Genomic DNA, 13,929 nt, shown 5'->3' with positions numbered 1-13,929 from the left:
TGTCATCCTTATTGTAAAATACTTGGTTTATCCATTTTCCAGGAAAGTAGAGAATTCCCTCTCTTTTCAGACATCAAAGTTTTGGAGTGTAATTTGGGCCTGGATAAAATTATATGAGGGTGCACTTTGAAAAAGAAGGTAGTTAAGAGCACATACTGTTTAGCCAAGACCATCTCAGAGATATCTGCTAAATACTAACATTTATAAAAATAAGAACATTATGAATCTTAGAGAGCTAAAAATTAGAGGTTTTATAATTCTACCCAGTAGGTTATGAGGTTTTTTTTTTTTTGGTTTGGTTTGGTTTTTTCTAAATTTAGCTAGCTATTCATTGTATGAACTCAAGGTGTCGTTTAAAAAGATACATTAATTTGGGGTAAATTAAGATTTAACTTTTTCTTTTGATTACTCAGTTGATGAGCTCTTAAAGATAAGGTCAGACCACAGGGGAGGAAATTAAAGACAACCCAGAAGAAGTGCCCGCTCTGCCCACCTGGTGTGACAGGCACATCCCAAATGAGGAAGAATGAGCAGGACCCACCTGTCTGATTTTGGCAGTGAACAGGAGAGAAAGAAATATCATCCAGGGCAACATAGCCTCCTTTGGGACCATTGAAAGCAACTTCAAAAATAACCTGGAAAGGAAAATGACAGGCAGCATATATTTACATACATTCTTCCTCTTACATGGAAGGACTCATGTAATCACTTTCCAATCTGTAACTGTTTGGTCGTCACCCTACTTAACCCACAGCCTCTTTCAGGGAACATAAAATTGCTACATTTGAGGGTTTTCGCCTGCTGAAATGTTATCTATTGTGGTCTAATCCTCAATGTGATGATATTAGGAAGTGGGTCCTTTAAGAAAGTGATTATTAGCTCATGAGGGTGGAGCCCTCTGTTCTCGAGTTTAGTGGTGAGTCCCAAGGAGCTTTCTTCTTGTGGAGACAAAATGGAAGACGCCGTCTATGTACTGGGAAAAGGACCGTTGCCACAGTGGATTGGCCAGCACCTTGCTCTTGGGTTTCTCAGTCTCTAGATTATGAGAGATACATTTCTGACATTTCTAAGTCATTGAGGTGACGGAATTTTGTTGTAGCAGCCCATAATGGACCAAGACAACTGACATTTGTATTTGTTAGTGGCTATATTCCCTGCTCCTCGACTATCAGCTGGCATGCCCAGATATTTCTGACAGAATTCCAGAGTTGATTAGCACCATGTGCTTCATCTAAAAGAAAAAGTCAGTGGAGAAAATAGATTAGGTTTTTCCATTATCTACAGGAAACTAACATGTCTGTCTGTGCCCTTTGCCCCATATGGTACTCCAGATGAGAGTCTGGGCAAAGACACAGTAGTCAGAGATGAGCACTGTGCCTTGGCCTTTCCAGACATGTTCTGACGGATTCACAAAGACCATGGGTCAATGATATCGATCCTTCTACTTTTACTTCCTTATCTTCCACCTACTAACTTTGAACTTCCTGTGCGTGACAATAAGGTATTGGGTGTGATCAGCACAGCCCCAAGTCATGTTAGGAAAACAATCCAGGTGTGCAATCTATGTTGTGTGAGTTGATAACTAAGTCACATCGTGGATCATGGCTTGAAACTTGAATGCACACCAGGGCCAGGAAGGTATAAATACATGAAGTGGGCTTGCTGTGATGCAGACTCTCAAGAGTGGAGGAGGCAAGCCTGTCTAAAGGAGGCAGCTGCTACCCTGCATCCTAATCCCTAGGATCTCAGTTTGTCCCCCCATTGGGCAGTGAGATTTTACAAACGTAATTAAGATGAGGTCATAACTGCACGAGGGTGGGTCTCTATCCCTAATGACTGATGTCCTTATCATCTTTATAAAAGGGAAAATTTTGATGTGTGCATGCCCCCTGCCCCCACCACAGACCAATGACACTGGAACACTGGTAGAGAGAGGGAAAAGATGGCTCACATTGAGCAGAGAGATAAAGAAGCTCTTTCTGACGAGGGTCTGCCAATCACAGTCCACACGCCAGGGTCCTCCACTCAGAAAAGTCTCCTGTGTTTATTTTCCTTTTGAAACGCACTCGAGAATGTGGTGATGACAACGAGTTCACTGATTTCTCCAGTGCCAATTCCTTTTCTTGGCAATTAGCAAGAGCAAACAACACAAATGACAGACTCAGACTGTCATTTGGATCACACGTGTGGATCTAAAGATGCATGTTAAGGGTTAGTGGTGCCCAGTAGTCTGCCTTTTCAAGTGCTGATTGAAAAAACAAACAAATAAAAAAACCCCAAAAAACAAAAAAACTAGCAATGCTTCATTACATAAATGTTGCCTGAAGAGTTTATGTCGGACAAAAGAAGTTGGCAAAGAAAACACTATCAGTGTGTGTGTGTGTGTGTGTGTGTGTGTGTGTGTGTGTGTGTGTGTGTTTGTGCACAGTGCACATGCACGTGCATATATACATGCCTGCCTGAATGTGCTTTAATGTGTGACTCACTTGACTTCAATAGAGGAATATGTCGTGGGGCAGCATTTCTTTTCCTTCTGTGTTCCAAAGTCACAGAAAAATTTCCCCTGGACTGTAGGGGCAAACCAAAATCCGATCAGACTTCGTGACAGGAAATAACATGCATTCTCCAAAGGCACTGTACTCTCTCTGGGCCCGTTTGGAGTGAGAGATCTGAGAGGGACAGGAAGGAGGCGGCCAGCATTGTCAGGCACACCAGCAGCAGACAGAGCACACTGGGAATGGAGACCAAGTTCAGCCTTCTCCAGTTCCGCAGCAGGCTAGCAGATGGCGCCACTGAAAAGCAGCCAGGGGAACAAGCCACTTCTGCGCTTGAAAGGGAACTGGAGAAGACGCAGAGGGAAGTACAGAGTGAAAAGCTGGGGGGTATTAGTAACTTTGGCAACAAAGAGTCTACTTATAGCTAGCTGCAAATGCTCAGCAACCGTGATGCTGCACCCCCAGATCCTTGCGGCCTGGTGGGGGCCTCAGACAGACTGAAACGCTTCCTTCAGTTGTGCATTAGATTTTACTCTAGGAAGTCTCCTAAGCTCGCTGGCATCTACCAGCTGTGTGACCTAGAAAAAAGATGTCAGACTTCTTGGACAGTTCTGTTTTCTGCTTTGTCCTCTGTGAATGTGGGAATGATGGTGTGTATGTACTTTGGAGGGCAGTAAACACTGTCAGTACTTGGAAGTTCTGAAAGACACGCAGCTATCATGCGGATTTAGGTATGTGCTTAAAGAAAGATCTGCAGCAATAAACACTACAATGTCAGTTGTCTTTGTCATTGTGAAGTTGTTTAACTTATTTTTCTTTCTTTGAATTTTCTAATTCTTTTGATCTGGATATTTATCATGTATATAATTATAAAAAGTTGTAACGTAAGAACAAGATTTGACCCAGTGATGGTGGCACTCACCTTTAATTCCAGCACATTAAAGGCAGAGTCAGGCGGATCTCTGTGAGTTCGAGGCCAGCCTGGTCTACAGAGTGAGTTCCAGGACAGACACTACACAGAGAAACCCTGTCTCGAAATACAAAACAAAAGCAAACAAACAAACAAAAACCAAACAAGATTTGTTTCAAATTAAGGCTCTAATGATATGTTTACTTCTGATTCTGATTTTTTTTTTTTTTTTTTTTTTTTTTGGTTTTTCGAGACAGGGTTTCTCTGTGTAGCTTTGCGCCTTTCCTGGAACTCACTTGGTAGTCCAGGCTGGCCTCGAACTCACAGAGATCCGCCTGATTCTGCCTCCCGAGTGCTGGGATTAAAGGCGTGCGCCACCACTGCCCGGCTACTTCTGATTTTATAACAGCTTTTTTGTTGCCAAAAAGAAAGTAATTCTTTTGTTCTAGAAAGACAATTCTCTTAATTAACAGAAACCTTCAAAATTGATCTTAATGAAACAAATAAAGGGAGCCATCTCCCCTTGGGGCACTGGGCGGGTGGTAAGCACCATTAAGGCATTGTTAACGAATCACTGTCAGTGTTCAGAAACAGTCTTCAGGTTTGTATTATAAGCATGCTTTCTGATGTGCATTTTCCTGGAGCTAAGCAAAGGCTGGGCATGGGAATCCAACCCTCCAATTAGTAGCTCTGGGACGTTTTTCTTGCTGCCCGGATTCTTTGAATCAAAGGACAATCAGTTGAGCAACCAGCCAGACTACTCTTGTGCCAGCACCAGCGGGCTTGACTACCTGGAGAAAACTACACAATGATCACAGAAAACTGCCTCGGCTTTTGAAGGCACAGCTTCATCCAGGGCTGTTGGACAGTGTGTCCCAGACATTTTGCTATCACGCCTCTCAGTGAACTCTAGGTGACCTTACTACCATTTCTACCTAGGTGCAACTTCCCTTAGTGGCCTAACAGAGGGGCTTCTGTGATTGGTGCTGAGGAGGCAAGGCTGTGATTGATTTAAATATAAGTCTCCATGGCTGTGGTTGGTGCCAAGAGACAAAGCTGCTACTGGTTCTCTAGCTATAGGCAGGCTGCTCAGGCTCACTTTGGGAGTCGGTCTGGAGACTTTAAGCTGGGAGACCTCCCTTGCTGTTCCAGACCCAATAAAATGCTTCTCTCCAGTCATCTTTTCTTTCTTTCTTTTTTTTTTTTTTTTTTTTTTTGAGACAGGGTTTCTCTGTGTAGCTTTGAGCCTTTCCTGGATCTCACTCTGTAGACCAGGCTGGCCTCGAACTCACAGAGATCCGCCTGATTCTGCCTCCCGAGTGCTGGGATTAAAGGCGTGCGCCACCACTGCCCGGCCAGTCATCTTTTCTTTTACTGAGTGAGGGACATGGAGAAAGAAGCGGCAGCCAGCAGAGTGGTGGCGGGGGCCGGTGGAGCAGTGACTGCTGAGCAGAACGGAGCCTGAGCTGTAAAGTGGGAAGGCATCTGGCTCCTGACAGCTGGAGAAGCAGCATCTAAGCAGCTCAGAGTGGCCGGCAGCAAGAAAAGGGCCACAAAAATAGAGAGACGGTGAGAGAGGAACAAAGGCAGAGACCACCGAAGAGGGATAAAATGCCTCAGGGGCCACAAAAGAGGACACGCAGGATTTGGTCACTGGAAGAGTCCAAGGGTCTCAGAGGCTGGGTCTCAGCTACAGCATTGGGTGTAGGAAAGATTGAGGAACATGACTTCCTAGGCAGACAGGCAAGGGATGTAGGACTCAGGGTCTGGATCCTCGAGGCATGCCCAGGAATTGTAACATTATAAGGCGCTTCCTGCTGCTGCTGCTCCATCTGCCTTCTGCTGCCCGTCTCTGCTGCCCAAATCCAGCACCTGAAGACTTCCTTTTTGCCTACCCAGATTTCCATCTGGGACCCCAGATGACTGGGAACTCTGGGGTGGAGGTTCAGGAAGGAGTCGTTTTCAGGCCCTGCGGGCCCCCTTCCCCCCTTGAACTCTCCATGCTTATAGCACAAGATCAAAGGGAGCATGCAGCAGGAAATTCAGCTCGTAGACTGGTTTCCACACTTGTCCTTAGAAAACTACTTCTGATGGAAAATGAAGATGGTAAGAGAGGAAGGAAGGGGTCCCAGAGGAAGGGAGAGAAGTGAGGAGACTGAGAAGGGAAAAGAGAGGGAAGAAAAGGATTAGGGGGCTGGAGAGATGCCTCCGGAGCTAAGAATGCTTGCTGCACCATCAGGAGGACAGGAGTTTGGATCCCAGCACCCACATAACAAGCCAGGCGCTCCCACAAAAAAAAAAAAAAAAAAAAAAAAAAAAAACACCAGCAACTCCAGCTCCCAGGGATCAACTGGCCTCCTCTGGCCTCCATGAGTGCCAGTGATCTTAACCGCTGGCTGAGGGATCACTCTACCTCCCTCCCCCTAAAAGATTACATTAGAGGTAGATCTGAGGGGTCACTCTACCTCCTGCCCCCTAAAAGATTACAATAGAAGCAGGTACATCAGGAGGAGCCGTGAAAGGGGGATGTTGGTCTGTGGATACAAAATTACAGTCAGACTAAAAAGGTAGAGTTTGGTTCTTATTGCAAGTAGGCCAACTGTAGTTAATAATGATACATTGTACATTTCAAAATACCTAGAAGAAGAATTTAAATGTTGCCACTACCAACAAATAACACATGTTCGAGGTGATACTTGTGCTAGCTATCATGACTTGATTGCCACACATTGTATATATGAATCAAAACATCACACTTTACTATATAAAATGGCACAATTTCCTTTCTTTTTTTACTAAATTAAAGATAAAAATAAAGTCAAGGTATCTATCTTCAAAAGCACGATTGACGTTAAGTAGGAATACACAGTGGAATGACCTCCATGCCTGTGTGTGTAGCATCCCAGCATGCTACCAGGTCAGGGCTCACCTACCTCCATGGGATAAGGAGCACTGAACTCCACCTCTGCAAGGTTCCAGGCGGCATTGCCTGGCCCGTCCACTTTCCAGATCTCCTCATACAGGCCAGCCATATCCCGAGTGTACAGAGAGAAGACATTGTCGTTCCCTTGCTGGAGCTGGTAATAGAACGAGAGGCAGCCAGACATGGGGGCTGTGGTCACCGGGGAGATGAGCTGGGCCACCTCCTGGAAGTGCTTGACGTAAACAGAGTCCACGTACATATAATGGCCTGGAAGTCACACAAACAGAATGTAGGGTAAGACAGACTGGTAAGGTGCAGATGAAATGGTGCCATTATGGACTCACTTTAATATAATCTGTTGGGAGGGGTGAGGAGGAAGGTGGTCATGAGTACATAAATGTCACAGCTGGGAGACGGACGGACGCATGAGTTTATTGCACACTGCAAATGCCAGATGAGAAGCAATTTAAATTTCCTTTACTTTTGATTGAAGTAAATTATCCACACAGGAAAGATGTGTCATCTTCGAAGTGTTTGAATTTTCACAGATGAATACACCACTACATCAGATGTGATCCCTTCCTAAGCCTTCTTTGAGCTATAAGACATCAAGACTGTACTGCCTTTTATATAAAAGGCATGGGGACGACCCTCCGGGACATATTTGCACAACTTATATCAAATGCATACTGTGTGGTTGAGTGGTACTGAGTGCTCACAGGCAGGCCTAGGGTTTGGGAGTCTGAACTTGTGATGACATTGATGCTGGACCCTGGTGACAACAGCACCTGGCAGACCCAGAGCCACTAACCCCCACTAAAGGCTGAAGCAGAAACAATATGGAGACTTGGAAGAGCTTTGATTTGCCATTGAAGAGAACTGACTTTGAATCCCACTTCCTTGGCGAGGTGCTGGGCTTGAGTGGGTTGCTGAATTTGTCTGGGCCTCAATTTCCTGAGCTCTAGAATGAGAATAATGTCACCCTTTGCTAACTGGATGAGATTAGATCCAGGAGTCCCTGGATCTATCAAACTCTGTGAATGCTCGAGTCCTTCATAGGAAATGGACTAGTGTTTGTATGTAACCTATGCACATCTTAGATGCTTTTAAAAGTTTTTATTATATTAGTTTTTGTTTGTGAGCCTAGTCTTTAATGGATAGGTTGCCTTGCCCAGCCTTAATACATGGGGAGGTGCTTTGTCTTACTGCAACTTAATATGCCATGCTTTGTTGATACTCGTGGGAGACCTGCCTTTTCCTAAACAGAAATAGAAATGGAATGGACAGGGGCGGGGACAAAGAGGCAGTGGGGGGAGGAACAGGGAGAAGGGGAGGAAGGGGAAACTGAGGCTGGGATGTAAATAAATAAATACATTTATTTTGAAAAAGTTTTATTTATTTTTCTAGAGACAGAGCCTTGCTGTAGTTCAAGATGGCCTCTAATCCCCAATCCTCTTGCCTCAGGCTCCTGAAGAATTGAATTACAGGCACTCAACACTGTATCTGATGCATGGGGCCTCCATTCCAGAGCTCTGGTGTCCTCTCATAGAAGCCCCAAATCCAGGTTTGTGTGGCAAATCTATCAGATTTTAAGTGATGTAGTTTGCTGACGACAAAATACCCCATTTGAGGTGATTTAAGCAACAGGAATTTATTGTCTCACAGTGCTGGCGACTCTGAGTCTAAAATCATGTCAACAGAGTTGGTTCCCTTGAAGGGATGGAAAGGAAGGATGTGTCCCAGACCTCTCTCCTAGCTTCTGGTGGTCTGTTGACAGTCTCTTAGCATTCCTTGGCTTGTAGCTCAACCTTTATCTTTACATGTCATTCTCCCACTTGTGTTTCTCCCTACATTCAAAGTTGTGGTGATATATTGGACCCTAATAAAATTTGCCTGAAGATCAGAGAGACAAAGGAACAAGCCACTGCCGCGTCTTACCTCTTGGACTCTTCAGCCTGAAAAGCTTCAGTTCCTGTCTCCTCACTCCTTATATACCTTTCTTTGCCCAACCACCACTTCCTTCTTAGTGCTGGGATTAAATTTAGGGGCAGCACACTTCAACATATGATAAATACTCCTTATTGTCATTTTTTGAAAATATTGTGTGCATCAAAGCAACATACCCTTAAGTTGGACCCAAAGAACCTCTGATATGTAAGGAAGACCACTTCTTATTTTACAGTCAAATGCCCCTCCCTCTAATTCAATCCTAGGGTCCAGCCTGCCTCAACAAGAACATCCTGACGGTGGAGAATGCATGTGACCATGAATGACTCTGTTCTAACATAGCCCCATTTACTAAGAATGCGTGGGAGTATAAAAGACAGAGCTGACGTCCTGGATGCCTTTTGTGATGTCATAAGAGCGGAACAGAACCTCACGAGGGGGTCCTGCCAGGAAGAGAGAGCTGTGAGGTTTTCTTTCCTCATACTTCACTGTGGGGGCACAGAGGTGGGTCAGAGTTCTGCCGCGGAACTTGCTGCAGCCACTGAAGCTGGCTTGCCAGTCTCCGCTGCCCCACCTGTGGATTCATGATGGCATTCCTACCCAGGACACACCACTCCACAATGCTCCTAGCCAGAGAACGAGCACTACAGCTGGGCTATTCTGCTGGAGGCCTGGCCTCTCCTGTTTCTCAGGATCTATATCTTACAGTGAAGGTGCTTTTTCATTCATGGAGACCTTATATCTTCTGTGGCTACTAGGTACTCTTGGATCTCCATGAAGTTTGAAAATTTCTAGTACACGACTGCATTGGGATAAAGATGAAGTCATCAAGGCCGGACTTGTTATTTTTGTTTTGTTATTCACTTTGCTTTTAAAATAACTAAGGATAAAGCACGGTCATGGAACCTTAAAACCTCCATGGCTCCTAAATGCACACACCCACTGTAGTAATGAGCTACACCGACAGTTTCTGCCTTAGTTCTTCATAAGCATTTCCCCCCAGCTCTAGCTCAGTGTCTGTTTCTAATGGAACTCAAATGCCAGAGCCAGGAAGAGGGAAATCATTCTGCCCAAGGTGAGATAGATGATTTATCTCCAAAGAGTCTAGAAAGCCCCTAACAGATCACTGAAAACAACCTGTTCCACTCTAGCATTGTGTTATTACTGTGCTGAGCTAGAGAAATTTCTTAGCCACAGCCTCATTACAAACACATCTTCTCAGTTGACAGACATCAGAGGGTCAAGGATAGCTGCTCACCTGCTGTGGGGATACTGTTTTCATCCCTACATTAGTGGTTGAAGTGACTCCTCAACAACTCATGTTTATGGTGCTGAGCCAAGCAAACCACAGTCACATTTCTGGTCCAAAAAAGGACCCAGAAAACAGAATGTGACTTGCCCAAAGTGAGTCAGAGAGGTTGCCAGGAATGCTACCAAGATTGCTGACACCAAGTCTTACATGGAACCACTAGCCTAGACCACAATCAGCTGCCCTTCTTTTCTTCTCTAGCATTCCTTGTTGACACAGTTGGGTACTATTTACTGACAACCTGAATAACATGGAGTTTCTTACCAGAAAAAAAAAAAAAAAGACAGCTTTCCACAAGGTTATCATCTGACTTAAAGGGGCTAGGATGATTCAGAAACCACTGTTCAGGTGTCTGATCCTGGAGGCCAGGCCGGCAGAATGACAAAACCCTGGCTGAGTGCATCTCTGGGGAAATCTGCTCTGAGGAGGACCAGCTGGGGTTAGTGGGAGGTAGCGGGTGGTCATTGTGCTTCTGTCCACAGGAAGGAAGAAGGTAGCTTGGCGGTCTAAGAAACCGTGTCTAGCACCTGGCATTATGGGAGTTTTCCCACCCATCTCAGACCAATCTTATGTGGCTCAGGTTTGCTGAGTTTCTGGTACTCTGGGGAAAGGTGATTTTTATCAGACCATTAGGATCTGGGTACAAGGAAATTCAGTTAGAGATGAACCTACTATAGGTGTATTCTAGGCTAACAGGATTTTATAATCAACCAAATCACTGTAGAGCCTTCAGGCCCAGAGTTAAAACTCTGGCTAGGCATGGTGGTACATCCCAACTTGTAGAGGCCTAGGTAGGAAGATTACAAATTTGAGGCTAGCCTAGGTTATATAGCATACCATGAGACATGCTTTCTCAAAACCAACCAATCAACCAACCAACCAACCAACCAACCAACCAACCAACCAACCAGAAAAACCAATTTAACTAAAAATGAAAGAGTATAAATAGAGACAATGGGTTCCCCATAAGGTTAAGAATCAGGATGTTCATTGGCACTCATCTCTAGCTGTACTGCTTTGCCATACTCAGGAAGTCAGTCTATTAGTAGTCAATGCTTAGTTATACTTAAAAAAATGTGAGGTTTATGCAGGATAAAACACTGTCGAATTCACTAGAAAGATAGCGGTCTGTGGCAATACCAGCTGAAGCTTAGGCCTCCTGTGAAAGGCCTGAGTATCGCCTGCACACTTGCTTCTGAAGAGAGCCTCCCTTCTTTACAGCAGCTCTCCGTATTAGTAAAACCTTTCAGGTAACCTTAGCAGCTCCTTCTTGCTGTCCATTTCCCCATGGATTAGGAAAAGAACTCAGAGACAGTTCCTGAGCATGCATCTTCAACCAGCCTGGCTACCCAGAATTTCCTTAAAGATTGCCCACAGCTTAACCGTGGTGCCAAAGGTAGCCTCTGACTCAGCTAGGATTCATCTCCCTTTGGCCATATTTTTAGAGTTGCTTTGTCTGCTTCCATCTTGCTAGCTACCCAGACAAGCTGCCTCCTGGTACAACTTGGGCTGAAGAAACATGTTCCAGATGGAAATACCCACTGGGCTGCTGCCATGATGAAGAGACAACACTCAAGACAGCAAGTCAACTCGCCTACTTTCCCACATTGCATATCTGATGGGTATATTCAGGAATCCTTAGTTCAAGGGCTGGTGGTTCTTTAATAGAGCCAGACTCCAATCTTTTTATACAGCATTCAAAGATGAAAGGAATGTACATGAACATTGGGTGGGACCTTGTTTGAACATGGATGTGAAATATCCCTTCAGAACTCATGTTGAAGCCTTGGTCCCCAATGTAATGTTCAGAAGTGGAGCATTGGGGAAATAGTGGATCAAGAGAGCTCTGACCTAATCAATGGATTAAGTGACTAGTGGATTCATAATTTGATAACATTATTGGGAGGTTGTAGAAACTAGGAGGTGGGGTTTAGTTGGAATAAAAAGGTGACTGGATGTATGCCTGCCTGATGGGGATGTCGTTCTGTATGCTGTGAATATGTGTTGCTCTGATTGGTTGATAAATACAGTGCTGATTGGCCAGTAGCCAGAAGGAAGTATAGGCAGGATAAGCAGACAAGGAGAATTCTGGGAAGAGGAAGGCTGAGTCAGGAGTCGTCAGTCAGACACAGAGGAAGCAAGATAACAAGGCAGAACTGAGAAAAGGTACCAAGCCATATGGCTAAACATAAATAAGAATTATGGGTTAATTTAAGTGTAAGTGCTAGTCAGTAATAAGCCTGAGCTAATGGCCAAGCAGTTATAATTGATATAAGCTTCTGTGTGTTTACTTGGGGGACACGAGTAGGAGAGATTTGTCCCAACCACCAGCCAGCCAGGACACAGGAAATCTTCCAGCTACACCTGCCTTTGTTCATTATACTTCCAGCCATAAAGAGAGCATCCTCTGCACATGTTCAAAGCACTGTGGTGTTTTGCTTAAACTCAGGTCCCAAGCAATGGGGCCAATGGACCATGGAGACTGAAACCTTTGAAATCCTGAGTCAAAAATAAATTTTTCCTACTTTTAGGCTGTTTTCCCCCAGGTGTTTTCTCACAGTAACAGATTTCTACTCTGTTTGACAGACAGACTACTACTGTCTGATAGACTTCTACTCTCTGCTAAGATCTCAAGGCCAAGAACATGGACAATAAGAGTCCATCTCTATTTCCTTGTCCTTCCTTCCTTCCTTCCTTCCTTCCTTCCTTCCTTCCTTCCTTCCTTCCTTCCTTCCTTCCTTCTTTCCTTGTGTCCTTCTTCTCTTTCCCAGACTCCCTCCCTCTCTTCCTCCCTTTCTCCTTCCTTCTTTTCTTCAAACAAGGCCTTGCTATGTAGCTCATGCTGACCTTGACTTCTTGATCCTTCTGTCTCTCCCTTCCAGGTGTGGGGTTACAGGTGTGTGTCACCACACATAGCTAAGAACCTCTATATTCTAAAGAGTATAGAGATGGACTGTTAATATAGTGTGCACGTGGCAACGCCTGTCACTTAAGGTGACTCTCACAACTTTATTTCATATTTTCCCTCTAATATAGATATATGAGAAGGACTTTTTTGGAAGAGCACTGTCATTGCTGTATTTTCTTGTGGCATATTTTCTTTCTCTTTCTTACCTTGATCCAAGGGGAGCAGCTAAGGGAGGGAATGGAAGAGGGAAGTTGCCGTTTAACCTCACCATCATATAGGCAGACAATTCCAGGTTCTGCAATTGCCTTGGACCTTGACACAAAGGTCATCAGAGTTGTTCTAACTTTTTAATGTGTGTGTATGTGTGTCTTTGTGTGTGTGTGTGTGTGTGTGTGTGTGTGTGTGTGTGTGTGTGTGTGTGTTGGTGTATGCTTGTATATGTGTGGGTACATGTATATGTGAAGGTACAACATTGATGTTTAGGAGTCTTCCTCAATAACCGCCTCTTATTCATTGAAGCAAGCTCTCTCAGCTGAAGCTGAAGCTTGCTGACAGAGCTGGCCTGCCTAGCCAGCTTGCTCTGGCCAATCCCCTGAATCTGCCTTCAGAGTTCCGGAACTAGAGGTGGGCCTCCCCACTTACTTTGGTTCTCGGGATCTGAACTCTGGTCCTGATGCTTGCATGACAAGCAGTTTATCCATTGAGCCATCTCCCCAGCCCTGATCAGATCAGAGTTCTAGAGAGAACTTGGATCAGTGAAAAGTAAGTTGATAGAGTACAGAGAGAAGCGCCTGGCTTTCTTGAATGTGGGAAAAGGCAAGAATCGGATTGTAGAGCTGTGCAGACAGAGTTGAGAGGACAAATTTTGTTGCCAATGACTTTCCAGAGTTTGATGGAGTAAAGACTGACTTTTCCTTGGCCTGAGCAGGCTACAGCACTTCAGAAAAATCCTCTCAAGAGGACTGCTTGTGTGCATGGAAACACCCATTGAGAAGGTCTGGCTGATCCCATTACTCCTAAAAGCTGGAAGAGGTTCATATGGTCAACCAGAAGTAGCATCATTCTTTCCTTGGAACAGTAGTGCAATTCTCACTGGCCATGGGAGAAGTGGCCTTTGACCATTTGCAGTTTAAGGACATCAGTCTAAGATTAAACAGCACCAGGCAGGTAAAGCATTTTGTCCACTGTCCTTTTTTTGTGTCCTGAACCCTACTCGCTTCCCCAATCCCCCAAAGCCAGCGTGGTATAGTGAGTGGGGGAAAAGCCAAAGAAAAGGGAAGACACAGAAAGAGACAAAGCACAGATTTCTTCCCTGCTGCTGCTGCTCAGTGGAAGGCCTGAGAGAAGATCTGCATTGGATATAACACTGGAGTTATGCCCTGGCTGGACTTAATCCTTGGAAATGAGGCTGTTGATATGCAAAGATGAGCAGGAGGC

General features: G+C 44.8%; 1 protein-coding gene across 1 annotated transcript in view; it reads right to left on the bottom strand.

Moving 5' to 3' along the window:
- Positions 1–13,929, bottom strand: part of Mamdc2 (MAM domain containing 2) — a 157,246-nt gene that overhangs the window by 61,889 nt on the left and 81,428 nt on the right. The window contains exons 6-7 of the mRNA XM_052713629.1: positions 6,339–6,595; positions 542–635 (exon numbers count right to left, since the gene is read on the bottom strand). Coding sequence (XP_052569589.1) covers positions 542–635; positions 6,339–6,595 — 351 coding nt within the window. The remainder of the gene's footprint in view (positions 1–541; positions 636–6,338; positions 6,596–13,929) is intronic.

The sequence above is a fragment of the Peromyscus californicus genome, unplaced genomic scaffold (assembly GCF_007827085.1).
Source record: "Peromyscus californicus insignis strain IS unplaced genomic scaffold, ASM782708v3 Scaffold_4__1_contigs__length_199733344, whole genome shotgun sequence".
Lineage (NCBI taxonomy): Eukaryota > Metazoa > Chordata > Mammalia > Rodentia > Cricetidae > Peromyscus > Peromyscus californicus.
This window is presented reverse-complemented; position numbering and strand designations above follow the sequence as displayed.